General features: G+C 35.3%; 1 protein-coding gene across 5 annotated transcripts in view; it reads left to right on the forward strand.

Moving 5' to 3' along the window:
• Nucleotides 1–17719, forward strand: part of Brinp3 (BMP/retinoic acid inducible neural specific 3) — a 493646-nt gene that overhangs the window by 299643 nt on the left and 176284 nt on the right. For all 5 annotated transcript variants that reach the window (XM_060364418.1, XM_060364421.1, XM_060364419.1 and 2 more), the window contains one exon: nucleotides 11789–11894. In XM_060364418.1, coding sequence (XP_060220401.1) covers nucleotides 11789–11894 — 106 coding nt within the window. The remainder of the gene's footprint in view (nucleotides 1–11788; nucleotides 11895–17719) is intronic.

The raw sequence follows: 17719 nt of genomic DNA on the forward strand, positions 1-17719 counted from the left end.
CTGATAATATCTTTAATTTGAAATAAAACTGCATCTTTGGAGCTTGCATAATAATCTTACTATATGCAGACAACATGTATCATCTCTGTCTTGTACTGGGGCAGGCTGACTGTTATCTCTGTGCATGTCCTTCTGCAGGAAGTTTTTCCTTCTCTTCAGTATTTGTTCTGAAGACATCAGATGATGACTAGATGATTGTAGTGTACTAACAAAATACCATTTACAGCTTGATAATAGAGCACAAAGTTACACTGGAGAATACCATCAGTTACAACTATCACAAACATAACCTAAGCCTTCGTAATGTATATCCTGGCACCCAATATTGTCTCTCTCTCTCTCTTCTTTTTTCTGTCTTGCTTCATTTATTTTAAATTGCTACAATTTAAGATCTGAACGTAAATAAAAAATAACATATGTAGGAGTGAGACACAGGTTTGGCAGCTCCATGGCCCAAAAGTACTAAATGTGTAAGCTCCATGGAAACCATGGTTTAAGCACAAAAAGACCCACTTTATATTAGGCAAGTTGGCCCTGACGCCATTGTGTCCACTTTACCTATTACACATCACATTAAGAGACACTTTAAAAACATTTTTTTCTATCCTGGTGTGTAATCCTATTTTTTTAAACGTGTCCTTGGATAGTATACAGAGTTTCTCTCAATAGATTGGCGTGTGGCTATTTGTGGGTAGGAAGTCTCAATATTACTTTGATGGAGGATAATTTGTAGAGTACAGAAAAGTAGGCCAGTCATTGTAGCCATGTGTGCACCCATGGAGTCAAGACCAAAAAGAAACCACTTTGAAATAATTGTGTTCCTGAAAAGTAAACTCTGCTGTGTCCACAAATAAATCCATGTTCTAGTTTTCTTAACAGTCTTCTCAAACTGTAACGCCTCTCTTCACACAAACTATTTATGTTCCACATTGTTTGAATTTTCATACTTTAGTAAATTATGCTATTATTATTTGCCTTGTATATATGTGATGGATATACATAGTAATGTTTGTAATATTGTTTTGAGACATAGTCTTACTAGGTAGCCTTGGCTGGCCTTCAAACACCCTATATAGTCAGATAGTAGGGGAGGAGGACTTCCTTTATCTGTGGAAGAGGGAAGGGACATAGGGGAAAAGCAGAGAGAGAGGATGGAATTGGGAGAAGATGAGAGAGGGAGCTACAACTGGGATACAAAATGAATAAATTATAAATAATAATAATAATAGTAACATACTATTATTATAAATAAAAAAATTAAAAATACTACATGCATTGTTTGCAGATTTTTAACTTCTTGGCAGATGAATAGGAGATGTAAACTTATAAAACATGGAAAGATTTATGTTAATCATTTTTATTAAAGCGTTTTCTCTGTGGAACAAGAGAAAGTAAAAGTAGTATAATGCAGAGGTCCAAAGAGGAAAAGTATTGGAGCTAGTAAACTCTACTGACATGAACTCCCTAGGAATTTCAACACACTGTTTGCCTACACAGGTTCCAGTAAAGTTAATAGGAACTGTGTGACTAATTCTCTCTTCAGAGTCCTAAAAATGTATCCTGCAGTATTAGAGAGTCTGAACAACAACAAAACAAACAAACAAACAAACAAACAAACCCACCCTATATAGAACAGGCAGGCCTTCATCTCACAGAAATCCTAACGCCTCTCCCTCTCAAATGCAGGGATTAAAGATGTGCACCACCACACCCGGCTAATGTACCATCTTAATGGCATAGTTTAAGCATCTAAGCTCTGAACACAAAATAACTTCTGAAGAACATTCCAAAGTGACTGCTGTGGCTGGACAGAGGTCTCTGCTTCTGCAGACACTACAGTGCAGGTCTCAGCATCTACATAGATGGTGCACAAGATCACCTTCATAGCCAGCTTCAGAGATTCTGTTAGGTGTTGTGTACTAAAGAGGCATCTGCATTCATGCTTGTATATGATCTTATACAGATATGCAGTATATGCATAATTTTGGCAATACATGAATAAAAGTAAGATAAAAAATGAATCCTATAAATTATTTAATGCAATATCTAAATATATATTTAATCAATTGACATTGTAGGGAATAGAATTTAGGTAAGAAATATCTGTAAGAAATTATTGGAATAGAAATGTAATTCAAAACTAGCATATAGTATGGGAAAAAACTTCTGTTTGAGTGACAATTGTGTTTTTCATAGGAAAATGTTGACAATATACACATTGATTATGTATAATAAACTATTTTGTACTACTGCTAAACAGGTGGAACAGGCTCAAGAAAACAAGGACATTAAATATATTTAATTCATTATATATTTAATAATGTATCATGCACTAAGAATAATGTTCATTATTTCATGTAGCTTTAAAAGAATTGATTTGTTATACTCATGCATTTTTATCTGAAAGTACTTGACATATGAGTCTGTACTTTTCAAAAATAATATATTAAACCAAAAAACTTTGAGACTTACAAAATATTTGATCCCAAAGAAAACTTAAGAAAACATTTTCAAGTACTTTATAAAAACACTTTCAAGAACTTTAGAATAACTATGTTTGAAAATTCACTTATTGGTTAAAAGTAAATTCCTTAAAATGTTTCTGTGAGATAAAGAACTGAGTCCACATGGAGTCACAGTCTGATGTAAAAGGCTTAATAAATGTTGAAATAAATTAATAACAGTCAGGAGAAAATGAAATAGATGCCTCACTATCTATCTCCCACACAAACCAGAAACAATCCTAAAGCTACACATTTAGTTGAATAAATAATAAAGTCATTTTTGCCTTTGGTTTCAGCAGTTTTAATATTTTAAATTTTTTATAATTTAAGCAATATGTAATGTTGAAATATCCTTTGTAGTTGGCAGAAAACTACAATTTCTAAACTCCAATTTAGATTTCTAAAACTCCAATATAGTTTTAATTTTTGTGTTTTTCTCATTGATTTTTCTAAAACATTCTTTAAAAGTTTAGTAAATTAAGTATCACCTTATAATAAAGCTTTTCCTTTACAATTACCTTGTAATAGTGTCTAAGAAAAATAATAGAATTTATGTGCTGATTTACTGTGTAGATACTGAACTATATTGGATTCTTGAACTCCATCTGTACTATTCCAGGTGCAGTGCAGTTATCAGTAAGAAGATGAGCACTAAACAGACATTATTGCTTTCATTGATTGCTTAATAAAGCCTAGAAATGTTTGTAGTTAGAAAGTGGAAAAGATAGGAAAATGCTTTCAACATATTAATCTCTAATTATTTGCATATTTCTTCCCCAAGTTCTTTTGTAGTCCTGAGAAATAGTGCTTTTAATAGTGTTTTAAACATAAATTCTCAAAATTATTTTACTGAATGCTTTTCTGGAATATTTTATTGACACATACTTTTCAGCCCCTGAGTTCATTTATTGATTGATTCATAAGAATTATTCATTTTATGTCTATGTGTATTTGGCCTGCATGTATGTTCATCACTTATTTGACTGGTAATCTCAGAGGCCAGAAGAGGGCATGGCATCCCTGTAGATAGTCACTGATGATTATGTGCTGTCATGTGCATGCTAGGAATTGAACCTAGGTCTTCTGGAACAGCAGCCAGTACTCTTAGCCATGGTACCATCTCTCTAGTCCTTGATGCACAGGTTTTTGAATGGACGAATGCATAAATAGGCAAATAAAATAAAATCCATATCTGAGGCTGGAGTTGTATATGACTTAGTACCTGTCCTGATATAACGAATAAAGAAAAAGTACTAATGTTATTAATAAAAAGATATTAACTTATTAACCATGTTAGTTGTTAGTAAATAACATAACCATAGAAAAGATAATTCAAAATGTAACTATTTCAGCATCTATTGTATATATCAAAATTAAAAACTTACCAGAAATAACAAATCCTTTTATGTCTTTACTTTTACCTCCATGCACTCAGAAAATACCATCCTGGTCTCTGATACTAACTTATTTTGCCTAATTTTTAAATGTGTAACAATGTAGCATTGTAGTCTCCTAATTTTTGCTTAACATAAGCATAAGGGACATCTGTAATATGCCATTTTTGAGATCTGTCATTCTTATTACATATCATCGTCTTTAATATTTGGCTATAGTAGTCAAGCAATCAATTTATTTCCACATTATATTAGTAACTGAAAGAAATTGTGACATTTTCCTAAATTGCACTGCTGTCAGGCTCTGCATACTGAGACTGTCCTTGCTGTGAATGTCTTTGCATACCTTTTGGCACATTCATACTAATTTATACTGGACACCCAGTGTAATATCTTTCCCTAATTACAAAGACATTTTCAGTGTAGGTTTAGGGAAACAATTGTTTTGTAGTATTATCAACACTATTTATTTTCATCTTTTTAAAAAGCTCTTTGTAAAGTTTTAATACATAGTATTATTATCCCATTATGCTTCTACTTTCAGGTCCTTGATAGGAAAGGCAAACAATTTTGTCTTGCTTAACTATTTTTTTTTTTTTTAGAATTTCATATGTGAGTTCTGTATTTACATCATTTTTACCTTTTTTTACTAGATCCAGTTTCTCCCTTATGCTCCTGATTCTTTTGCTATCTAATGACCTCTTCAACTTCCTGACTTAGGCATGACTCACTAATAGTCCATTGTTTAATCTACGTAAGCAGAGTTGTATATATAATTACTCCAAAATTACTTTAATACAGCTAAATTTAGCTGTGAAATACAACTTTGTCTTTTCAATAATAAAGTCCGTGGGTAAGTTCTCCTTTGAAATTCTGGTATAACTATGTGGAGAATTGATGAAGGATGACCCCTCCTGAATGGCCCTACTTGATGATCCCACTCATGTTTGCATCTTCCTGGTTCTAATCAGAATCAGAGTAAAAACTAACTACCTAACTAAACAAACATAAATATTAAGACAAGAATTTAGGAGGGAGATAGGATGGAGGGTTCCTGGGAAGAATTGGAAGAGGTGAGGTTTGATATTATCAAGACACATGGTATACATTGATGACATTTTAAAAGAGTAAATAAAAATAAAATAATAAAAAAAATTAGAGATCTGTGAAAGAAAATTACTGTGAATGGTTTGATTCTATGAACAAACAATGGTTATGAACAGCAGTTTCTTCCCATTTCCACTATTTTCATGTGCAATAAAACTCTGAAAGTAAACAAGCAAAAATGGGGAAAACATGAGCAGCTATGCCTCTGGGCTACTCATTTATCTAGTTGCTTGCATTTACAACATGGACATTTATTACTGTTTCTACTGAAAATGGCAGTTGAACAAATAATAATAATATTGCTACTCTCTATTTCTTGTAGTCATGTAACCAAGAAGCAGTACATAGATGACAAGACACTGTCCAGAGAAAGACACATTCATGTCTTTTTCAGAACTAAAAAGAGATAAGAAATTCTTCCCTTTGTGTATTTTTTAATATTCTTAGAAACATTAAGTTTCATAAGATGTAGATTTAAAAATATTATGGCATGTTGACTTGCAATAAGTGATAATCATACATTGTGTTGAAATTTTAAGAAGCAATAGTCAACTTTGTCATTTGTTGACCTAATCGGTATTTATTTATTTATGTATTTATTTAAAAGACTCAAAAATAAAAGTTGTTGCTCAGATAAAAGGTATGTATAGGTTGGTAAGTGGAACAGAATTTGTTAATAATACACCAGAACCTGTATTCTGTTTTTAATATCTACCACTGCAAAAAAGTAAATGACAAGTAATTAGGAATTGTACTCAAATCTTATTGCTAAAAATAAGTGATGATAAAAAGTAGGATACTTTAAAATAAAATATATGATTATTCATGTGTGTACTAGGTTCCAAAGTACATATAATTTATGCTCAATGTAAATAAATGTTTTTGTTTAATCTTATTTGAGAACACAATAGCATCATTAGGCACAGAACAGCTGTTTTTGTTTTCGTAGCTGTTCTTTCCTGCTATGTGATATTTAACACTGCTTCTCTCCTTAATCAACATTTCAGTATTAGTGTTCCATTTGTCAGTCTTATGTTATCACTTACTTGTAGTTTTGACAATGAACATATATGTATGCACATATATTCCGATTCTGTGAAAAGTATAATTTGGAATTACTAACATGCAAACATATTTTATTTGTTTATAAATGAAAAATAATGTTATACAGAAGAGCACTGTGTTTCATTCTTAGAATGTGTGTTATGTGTGTGTGTTCATGACTGTTTGTGCTTTCTAAAATATATAAATACAACATGCTCAGTCATTTTAATGTTAGAGCTATGTATATGATCTCAGGGTAGGTACTTGGTACTGGATACTGTGTGGTCTCCTGCTTTCAGCATTCCTTACTTTCCTGAAGTTTGATGTGTAGGGTTGAGACTGGCTAACACTCCCTCCTCCCATGTCAGCATATGTAGATATTACTCTTGTTCATATCTTGTTAAGCATCCATGTTAATGAGACCTAATGGGTGTAGTTTCTGTGACATTTCTACTAGACAATATCTTACAGCAAACGTCATATTTTTTTTTTTAATTTTCCTCTCTTCTTCCTCTATGATATCTGAGTCTTAGGAAAATACATATTGTAATAGATTTGTGAGTTGGTACTTGGCGCCACAGATTTTCTTGTTCTCTGAATTTTGATGGGCAATGATTTTCTGTAATGATTTCTATCTGTTGCAAGGTTACTGGTGGGTGATGTCTACATTATCTGTGGAGATAAGCATGAATATCCAGAACGTAATTGGGAATTATGCTAGTTTGGAAAATTGAAAATTGTAGATTCTTCTCCAAAATCGTCAACTTTGTTATGTAGGCCTAAGTAGATGGTTCTTAGTGGGAAGTTTAATGTTTATCTTGTTGAGAACATTAAGTACAGTTAGACAGACTATGATTACTGCATGTGAGTATTGCATCCTTTGACATGTAATCCCCTGATAGATTACTGTTTTAGTTCATAGGCACAGAGTTAGGAAGATTTTTAAAAAAATTTTTAAATGTACTTTATTAGAGGGTAGCAATTATCTTTCTTACTTTGCTTACTTTATTTATTTATTTATTTATTTTATTTATTTATTTAGCATTTACTTTACATCCTTGTAGCCTCATCCCTCCTCCCCTCCCAGCCTCTTCCTTCTTCTCTTCTCCTTCCCCTTCCTCTTTTCCTCAGAAAAGGGAGCTCCATTTCCCATCCACCCCAGCTTAAGAAGCAGGACTGAGTATGTCCTCTTTACCTGTGGTCTGGCAAGGCTGTCCTGCCAGGGGGAAGTGATCAAAATCTGGCAAGTGAGTCCTTGTCCGATGCACTCCCCTCTTCCCTTACTAGAGGACCTACATGAATCCTAAACTGCCCAAGTGCTACGTCTTTATAAGAAGTCTAAGTCCAGATCATACATGGTCATGGTCTTCTGGGATCTGGTCTGTTGGTCTTCCTGTGGAGCTCCTGTCAAACCCAAGTCCTTTTATCTTTCCTCCCACTTTCCCTCAGGACTCCCTATACAAAACCAATGTTTGGGATTGAGTCTAGGCATCTGTTTTGAGGTGCTGCTAGGTAAAGCCTCTCAGAGGACACGTTTGTCAGGCTCTTGTCTGCAAGAATAGCAGAGTTTGTGGTGTCAGGCATCAGCACTCTCCACTAGGGTGGGTCTTTGGTTGTGCATTCCCTCAGTCTCTGTTCCATCTGCTCTATCTTTATCCTGGGGGAAAAAATAACTGTTTTACTCTATTGAGAGCTAGCACAGAGGCCTCTGAAAGCATAAAAGTTAGTTCTCAAGTAGGTTTCTTTCTGGTCAGAAACACCTCAGGTCCTCAGGATCACATGTTTAAAGGCATAATAGCTTCAGCAATAGGGATGTGCTTCTAACTTATGGGTGGCAACCAAGGGCAAGAGTCAAATCTTATATAACTTCCGGAATCTCTTGGAAAACCCAGACAAATCACTCAGATGGGATTTCCCAAGCCTCCTATTGTAGTTATTCTTAGGTATTCTAGATCTATTGCAGGAAACACTCTCATACCTCATAGGAAGGGTTTGATATATATATATATATATATATATATATATATATATATATATATATATGTGTGTGTGTGTGTGTGTGTGTGTTTATAATAATTAAAATGATTCCCCAGAGATTCAGTTAATAAAATTTATATGTAATATATGTATTGTATACATATACATGAATATAATATTTAAATATATGTATATAATAAATATATATGTTAATAATAATTAAAATATTATTCCCTATAGCCTAAATTAATTAATTATTACATTTTTTCCTTTGTATTCTGTCTGTAACCCATCCTTCTCTCCTCCCAGGCCCACCAACCTCTCTCCTCTATTCCCCTCCCCTAGTCCACTGATCGGGGAGGATCTCCTCCCCTTCTGTGTGAGCCTAGCCTATGATAAACATGTTACAATCTATAGTTCTAAAACCTATAGTTCTAAAGAAGCTAAACAACAAGGAGGACCCTAGGGAAGAAGCTTAATCTTTATTTAGAAGGGCAATCAGGGTAGACATCTGAAGTGGGAGAAGACAGAGAACAGGACAGGAACTTTCAACAGGGGCCTCTGAAAACTCAACCCAGCAGGGTATGGAAGGAGATGCTGAAAAAATTCATAGCCAAACTTTGGGCAGAGTGCAGGAAATCTTATGGAAGAAGAGGGAGACAGAAAGTCCTGGAGGGGATAGAACCTATACAAGGATATCAACAGAACCAAAAAACCTGGGCTTAGGTGGCCCTGTAGAAACAAGTACTCCAACCAAGGACCATATATGGTGAGAACTTAGACCCCCTGCTCAGATAAAGCCCATAGGTTACTCAGTTTCCAAGTGGGTACCCTAGTAATGGGATCAGGGGCTGTCTCTCACATGAACTCAGTGGCTTGTTCTTTGATCTCCTCTTCCTGTTAGGTGCATCCTTGATAGGCCACAAAGGAAGATGATGCAGCCAGCTTTGATGAGTCGCTATAGCTTTTAAGGTAGCATTGATAGATAGTTTGTTTTATTTAGTTAACCATACACATTTCAATTAATCTAAGCAAACATATCCTGTATTATTTTGTCACAAAATTACTATGGTTTTCTTGATTTAGGAAGATATCTGTTCAGGATCTCCACAAGGACCAAATACATCTGGGCACAGGGGTCTTTTCTAGGACTGTTTCTCCAGCAAAGGAACATGCAAGGAGATAACCTAGAACCCCTGCACAGTTGTATCCCATGGCAGTTTAGTGTCCAATTGGGTTCTATAGTAATGGGAAGAGGGACTGCCTCTGACATAATCTAATTGGCCTGCTCTTTGATCACATCCCCCTGAGTAGGGAGCTGCCTTACCAGGCCACAGATGATGACAATGCAGCCACTCCTGATGAGATCTGATAGACTAAGATCAGAAGGAAGGAGAGGAGGAGCTCCCCTATCAGTGGATTTGGGGAGGGGCATTCGTGAAAAGGGGATGGGAGGGTGGATGGGGAGGGGAGTGGGAGGGGCATATGGGGGGATACAAAGTGAATAAAGTGTAATTAATAATAAAAAATAAAATAACAAATAAATATTTTAAAAGCAAAAAAATAATCAACTCAGAGAAAGAGAACATTCTTAACAAATTTGGTTGGAGGAGGATCCAATGAAGGGTAAATTACTCAAATTAAGATGGTGACTGATTAGCTCTGTTCCCCATTTTTTAATTGGATTACTTGGTTTGCTGCTTTTCAGCTTCTTTAGTTCTTTGTATATACTGGATATTAGTCCTCTGTCAGATAAAGGGTTAGTGAAGATTCTTTCCCAATCTGTAGGCAGTCGTTTTGTTTTGATGATGGTATCCTTTGCTTTACAGAAACTTTTCAGTTTCATGAGGTCCCATTTATTGATTGTTGCTCTTAGAGCCTGTGCTGAAATGCTCATCCTCATTAGCCATCAGGGAAATGCAAATCAAAACAACCCTGAGATATCACCTTACACCCATCAGAATGGCCAAGATGAAAAACTCAAGCGATAACACATGCTGGAGAGGTTGTGGAGAAAGGGGAACCCTCCTCCACTGCTGGTGGGAATGTAAACTGGTACAACCACTCTGGAAAGATATCTGGCGCTTTCTAAGACAAATAGGAATAGTGCTTCCTCCAGACCCAGCTATACCACTGCTAGGTATATACCCAAAGTTTGTTCAAGTACACAAAAAGGACACTTGCTCAATCATGTTTATAGCAGCTCTATTTGTAATAGCCAGAACCTGGAAACAACCCAGATGTCCATCAACGCTGGAATAGGTACAGAAATTGTGGTATTTTTATACAATGGAATACTACTCAGCAATCAAAAAGGAGGAAATCATGAAATTTGCAGGCAAATGGTGGGATCTAGAAAAGATCATTCTGAGTGAAATATCCCAGAAGGAGAAAGACAAACATGGGATATACTCACTTATATAGACCTATAAGATATGATAAACATAATGAAATCTATACACCTAAAAAAGATAATCAATTGAGTGGACATGGGGTAAGATGATCAATCCTCATTTAGAAAGACAGATGGGATGTGCATTGAACGTATGACAGGAGTCTACTGAGCGCATCTGAAAGACTCTAACTAGCAGTGTTTTCAAAGCAAAGACTCATGACCAAACCTTTGGCAGAGTACAGGGAATCATAAGAAAGAAGGGGAGTTAGTCTGATGGGGAAAGGATAGGAGCTCCACAAGGACCAAATATATCTGGGCACAGGGTCTTTTCTGAGACTGACATTCAACCAAGGACCATGTATGGATATAACCTAGAACCTCCACTCAGATGTAGCCTGTGGTAGCTCAGTAACCAATTGGTTTCCCAAAGTGAGGGGAACAGGGACTATTTCTAACAGGAACTCAATGACTGGCTCTTTGGTCTCCCCACCCCCGAAGGGAGGAGCAGTCCTGTTAGGCCACAGAGGAGGGCTTTGCAGCCAGTCCTGAAGATACCTGATAAAACAGGATCAGATGAATGGGGAGGAGGTCCCCCCTATCAGTGGACTTGGAAAGGGGCACGGTGGAGATGAGGGAGGGAGGGAGGGACTGGGAGGGAATGAGGGATCGGGACATGGCTGGGATACAGAGTTAATAAAATGTAACTGATAAAAAAAAAATAAAAAATAAAAAAAATAAATAAAAAAAAAATAAAAAAAAATGCAACATCAGAGGGAAGGTGGGATTAGGAGGGGAGGAGGAAGGGGTTCATGGAAGGATACAAAGTGAATAAAGTGTAATTAATAAAATTTTAAAGAATTAAAAAAGAAAAAAAAAAAAAGATGGTGACTGAACAGAGACACAGCCTGTCTGCTGTGTAGAGGGAACACAAATAGCTTGGAATGTTGTTGCATTCAAAAATTGGATATATTTTCAGTTCATATAATAAAATTGATAGATGATTTTAGGTGTCTTTTGAAATGATTTTGATTTACAAACAAAAATAAAAATAATTATTTATAAGTAAACATTCTCTAACAGCCTTTAGAAGTATAGTCCTGTTGTTTCTCTGGAAAAATCAGTGGTTATATGTTAGTTACATTTTTTTCCCAAAGTGATTTTTGTATTTATTAGATTTCTGGAGACAAGATTATTTGCTCATCTTTGTGCTTTGAAGTTCCTCTTGCTGTCATCTATTACATCTCTGAACTTTCAGTAATGTTTACCATCAAATACTTCAGTATTAGACAAGAACACTCAACAACAACAACAAAAAAAACATTTTAAGAGTCTGATTTATTTAACAAAGTTGATGTTTTCTTTATCAGGTGACAGAAACACGGACCGGTCCTCTTGGCTGCAGTAACTATGACAACCTAGACTCTGTCAGCTCTGTTCTGGTTCAAAGTCCTGAGAATAAAATTCAGTTGCAAGGTATGTAGATAAATTTTTATTAATTCTTTATGAGTCTAGATGATAAACTATCCGGTTATAATTTATTTCATATTTATGAAATATGAGTCAGTTGGCACTGGAAAGGTAGCTCAAAAGCACTTGGTCTTTTTCCAGAGGACCTGAGTAGGGTTCCTGGCACCCACATATAGACACTCACCACCCTCTGTAACTCTGGACTTAGAGGATCTGAAACCTCTGGCCTTCTTGGGCACCTGCACTGTTAATAAATACCGTTTACTTCAGATATTATAAAACATTTAAGTATTTTAAATTACATGAAATTTATTATTCATTTGAGTTTAAAGTTATTAAAATATTTTTATTATTTTAAACAGTAAATATACTGTTCACAGCACAGTAATTCTCTGTGGATTATTTTCTTTTAATGTGAGACTTATTTTTTCATTGGTATATTACAATTAATCAAAATATACAGGAACTCTAGAAAAAATCCTATTTTATTTAATTATCCACAAAAGTCATTTATGATGAAAGCTTGATTTCATTATTTGTGTATTATTGCACAGTTTCACAATATAAAGAGAAACTCAGGACTGCTGAGATGGTCAGTGTATAGACACACTTTGACTCTGAGCATGACAATGGAGTTTGGTTACTCGGGAACAAAAGCTGGAAAGAGAGGATCAGTTTTCACAGGCTGTCTATCTTCTGCCCTCCAACACATACAAACACACATCCATACCCTCACTCACACATACATACATGCACACAACACATACACATGAATGTACAAAAACACACATAAAAGCACACACAGAGAGAATTACAGGTACACATATAGAGAGATAAACACACTCACAAAAGGAGAGAAAGGGAGAGAGAATTACAGGGATACATACAAAAAAAACACACACACACACATACACATGCATACAAACACACCATAATTTTAAAAATGTCAACAGCCTTACTGAGAACATGATGAAATGAATTAATACTTATTGAGTTTTATTTTAAAATCTTATTTATTTATTAATTTATTTCAATTTATTCATTTTGTATCCCCTCTGCAGCCCTCTGCCTTTTCTTCTCCCAGTCCCACCTACCCTCCCTCATCTACCCTTAAGCCCTTTCCCAAGTCCACTGGTAGGAGAGGTTCTCCTCCCCTTCCACCTGACCCTAGCCTGTCAGATCTCATCAGGACTGGTTGCATTGTTCTCCTCTGTGGGCTGCCATGGCTGCTTCCCCCTGGGGGGGAGGGTTCAAAGAGCCAGCCAAGGTTTAGAATATATTTCTGTATGCAATTTAAATTTCTTGAAAAGCTTCCATTTTTATAAAGCTTTAATAAGGAAATGTGAATGTGAAAAATGAAAGTATAATAATAAAATAAACTATGTTTAGGATACTGGAATAGAATTTTGACTTCAAGGATGGAATCTATCTATCTATCTATCTATCTATCTATCTATCTATCTATCTATCTACATAGATAGATAGATATATTAAATGTGCATGCAGTGTGCATATCTTTTATATATGCAGGTCTTTATTTATATTTATTTATTTATTATTATTATTTTTGTTTTTTTTCTTTATTATTTACACTTTACTCAATTGTATCCCCCTCGTGGTTCCCTCCCTCCTCCTGTCCCAATCCCTCCCTTCCTCCACCCTCTGCATGCATGCCCCTCCCCAAGTCCACTGATAGGGGAGGTCTTTTCCTTCCTTCTGATCCTAGTCAATTAGGTCTCATCAGGAGTGGCTGCCTTGTCCTCTCCTGTGGCCTGGTAATGCTGCTTCCCCTCAGGGGGAGGTAATTAAAGAGTAGGCCAATCAGTTCATGTCAGAGACAGTCCCTGTTCCTATCACAATGGAACCCACTTGGATACTGAACTGCCATAGGCTACATCTGTGCAGGGTCTTAGGTTATCTCCATGCATTGTCCTTGGTATATTTATTTTTAATATTCATATTCTATTTCTTTTACAATTTATAATTCATTTTAGTATTTCACTGCATGTACTGTAATCACACAATTTTAAGCTTCTCTTCTTTCCTTTGCCCCTCTCAATTCTGTGTGTGTGTGTGTGTGTGTGTGTGTGTGTGTGTGTGTGTGTGCGTGCGTGTTTAAGGAGAACTGCCAGGAACTGTATAAGTATCAAGTGGCTGCCCTCTACTCATTACTGATACTTTCTCCTCCAGTAGCCATAGTTTGTAAGTTTTCATCTGGGGACTTTTTTGAGTTTCTCTCCATCAATTTTGGCATTCAAGGTAGTGTTACAGTTTTCAGGTTTTGCTTAGACAACCACATTGTTGATATTTCATGTGTGTGGCTTCCCTGTCATAAACAGAGTACACCATAAGCACACTTCTTCACCATCTCACTCTTGTAATTTTTTCATTGAATCTCAAGTTAGTTGATCTCTTCATTTTACCAGTTGTGATTTTCTGAAATGGTTTCTGTCTATAATAAATGAAAGTTTCCTTGAAGAGAAACTTTTTTTTTATCAGTTACATTTTATTAACTCTGTATCCCAGCCATGTCCCCATCCCTCATTCCCTCCCAGTCCCTCCCTCCCTCCCTCATCTCCACCGTGCCCCTTTCCAAGTCCACTGATAGGGGAGGATGGGGTAAGGTGATCAATCCTCATTTAGAAAGACAGATGGGATGTGCATTGAACGTATGACAGGAGTCTACTGAGCACATCTGAAAGACTCTAACTAGCAGTGTTTTCAAAGCAAAGACTCATGACTAAACCTTTGGCAGAGTACAGGGAATCATAAGAAAGAAGGGGAGTTAGCCTTGAAGAGAAACTTACCTGTGGTCATAGGATAGTTATTAATATGTAGTTAGGAGTTATAGCGAGTTAGGGGAGCAGGTATAGTTTACTCTCCCCTGGGTTTTAAGGTGTCACTGGCCACGGGTTAGTTTCTCAGTTCTGCAATAACCAGCATGGATTCCCTCTTATTAAGTCCAGGTAGCTGTTGGTTCTATCTAGCTCTACTGCGTCTTTGTAGATCTCTTGCCATTCTGATAATTGGTGTTGCAGATCGGTAAGACTACTGATGACTTTCCTCTTCTTGAAGCTGAGATAGATAGATAGAAAGATAGATAGATAGATAGATAGATAGATAGATAGATAGATAGATAATATTTAGAAAGATATATTAGGTTTAGTTAATGGAGGAATTTACTTTTCTAAGTCAATTTTATGGTGGTATTTTCTTTTCAAATCTATAGTAACTGCCACCATCTGACATATTTCCTTATGTGAAAATTCCTATTTTTCCTCTATATATTCTCCTTAAAAGAAATACTACCCATATGTTTAAATGTCATTTAAAAAGAGATGAGATAATTATAGAGACTTCTTCTTCATACATAAATTTAATTAACATGACCACGTTTATTTTTCTTGAATAACTATGTCCCATGCACACTGAAACAACACTATGTCCAATACATGGGTTTGTGTAGTCATTCTTTGATATGAAAATTTGACCTCAGAATGTTGAAAGCAATTCATGTGTCATATAAATGGTCAAATGTTGTCTTTAGTAAAGTGTTTTTTTATTTCTCTTCTGAAGCTAATATCGTTACTGACATATTTAGTAGTATCTCGTGAATTACATATATCAGTACTTAATAGTTACTAAGTTACATTTTATTACATTACCACAGTAATCATACTTTTATTAAATATACTAACAATGATAGGAGAGGAGTATGTCTGTAATTTTCACATCCATAGTGTGCCAAAGAGTGGACTTTCAAATAAACTTTCCACTAAATATTTCTATTTAGAATAAAATTAAAACTTATATAATACTATTCCAAATAAGTAAATGTGCAGAATATACATTTACTGACTAATACATGGGATTATTTTTCAGCTGATAAAGGATTTGGGTTCAGCTATTCATGTGTTTGTGGTGTTAATTTTTTTCTGAATATAAATGCATGGTTTTCACTAAATATGGTGCATACATTAAAGTCAAAGGGGAAGTAGTAAATTCATGTTGTTGTGAAAGAAATGTAACTATTATCAAAGTTTATTTTGCTGGTAAAAAAATTGTTAATGTTGGTGAAATTTTCCAAATGTTTATATATGCTTTGGTTCACTATTTCCTTCTGTGTTGCTTTTTTGTTTTTATTTGTATGTTCATGTGGTATGCATGGGTTTTGTATGTGTATTTGTGTGTATGTGGGTACACATGTACCCTAATGTGAATGCACATGTGTGGAAGTGCTTGTGGGGACATGAATGTCAGGCGTTTTAGGGACTAACCATTTTCCTTAGCCCTCTCTTCTTTCCATCTTCCCTTCCTTCCTTCCTTCCTTCCTTCCTTCCTTCCTTCCTTTATTTCTTTCTTTCCTTTCTTTCTCTTTCTCAAGTAGCTCAAGCTTGTCTCCATCTTGTTATATAAGTTAGGATGTCCTAGATTCTTTATCTTCTAGCTTCTTCCCCTCAGTTACTGGGGTGACAGGCATGTGAGACCATGAGAGCCTTCATTAGAATATTTTACTGCTCTTTTCTTGTTGTTGTTATGGTCGTGGTAATTGTTTTTACTGTTTTATTGTGCATTAGGAAATACTGAAATTGAAACTATGGTTTTCTTCAAATATATTAAATATAAATATCAGTTTTAATGTTTATTTCAAACACCAGTTCTCTAAAGAAATAATAACCACAAATCTGGTATCTAATATAGTAATGAACTGTATCAGTAGGGATGAGTTGCACACAGCAAAGAAATGAACTGTGAATAACTATGTCAGCTCATCTTCTCCTCTCTACCCAATCTTTGTCCTTGCTCCTAAACAACAGAATCCTATAAGGTAGGCATTCTTGGTGTCCATTGTTGAGATCTGCCCTCCTAATAACCTGGCTTAATTCTTAGAATATAAGTAATAATATTATAGTATCTTTGTTGTTACAGATTGTTAGTCTAAAAATAAACTAAATATTGCATTTAAGAGGAAGAGAAGAGTGAGCATGCATCTTGAAACATCTAGGTTTAGTGTAAATTTTGTAAAACATAAAATGCTCCAATTAATTACATCAGAGATCCTAAAGATTGCTATAAAAAGTGTAGAATACTAATCAAATCCTTAAATTTTGAAATTCCATATTCACAAAAGCTTTTTTTATTGAAATTGTATAGTCAGATAATTTTCTTTTTTAATTCATTTTTTAATTAATTACAGTTTATTCATTTTGTATTCCAGCTGTAGCCCCTTTTTTATCCCCTCTCAATCCCATCCTCCATCTCTCATCTCCTCCCATGCCCCTTCCTAAGTCCACTGATTGGGGAGGTCCTCCTCCCCTTCCCTCTCACGCTAGTGTATCAGGTCTCATCAGGACTGGCTACATTGTCTTCCTCTGTGGCCTGGTAAGGCTGTTCCTCCCTCATTTTCTTAATGATAGTTTTTGTTTGTTTGTTTAGTAAAATGGATCTTTTATTTCTCAAAGAAGAAACTGAAATAAATAATTTTCTATGTTATTTTTCTCATATTAGAATGTTTGAGCTATTATAAAAGTAAACAAACAAACAAAAACCTACCACCTCCCTGAAATTTAACAAGTGGAATGGTAATACAAATATTTCAAAAGTCATAAAATTTCATATTGTCACAGTTGTTTCTTCCATATCCTTGCCCTGAGTCTTGAATGTTCTTTTTTTTTTAATTTTTAATTTTTATAGTGCAGGGAATTTTATGGAGGAAGAGAAGGGTGGGAATAGAATGACATGGAGAGAACAAGAGCCCCACTGGGGTACCAAAAAACTAAAAGATCTGAGCCCAGGAAGGTCCTGCATTGACTGATGTACCAATGGAGGAC

This window comes from Meriones unguiculatus, chromosome 11 (genome assembly GCF_030254825.1).
Source record: "Meriones unguiculatus strain TT.TT164.6M chromosome 11, Bangor_MerUng_6.1, whole genome shotgun sequence".
NCBI classification, from domain to species: domain Eukaryota; kingdom Metazoa; phylum Chordata; class Mammalia; order Rodentia; family Muridae; genus Meriones; species Meriones unguiculatus.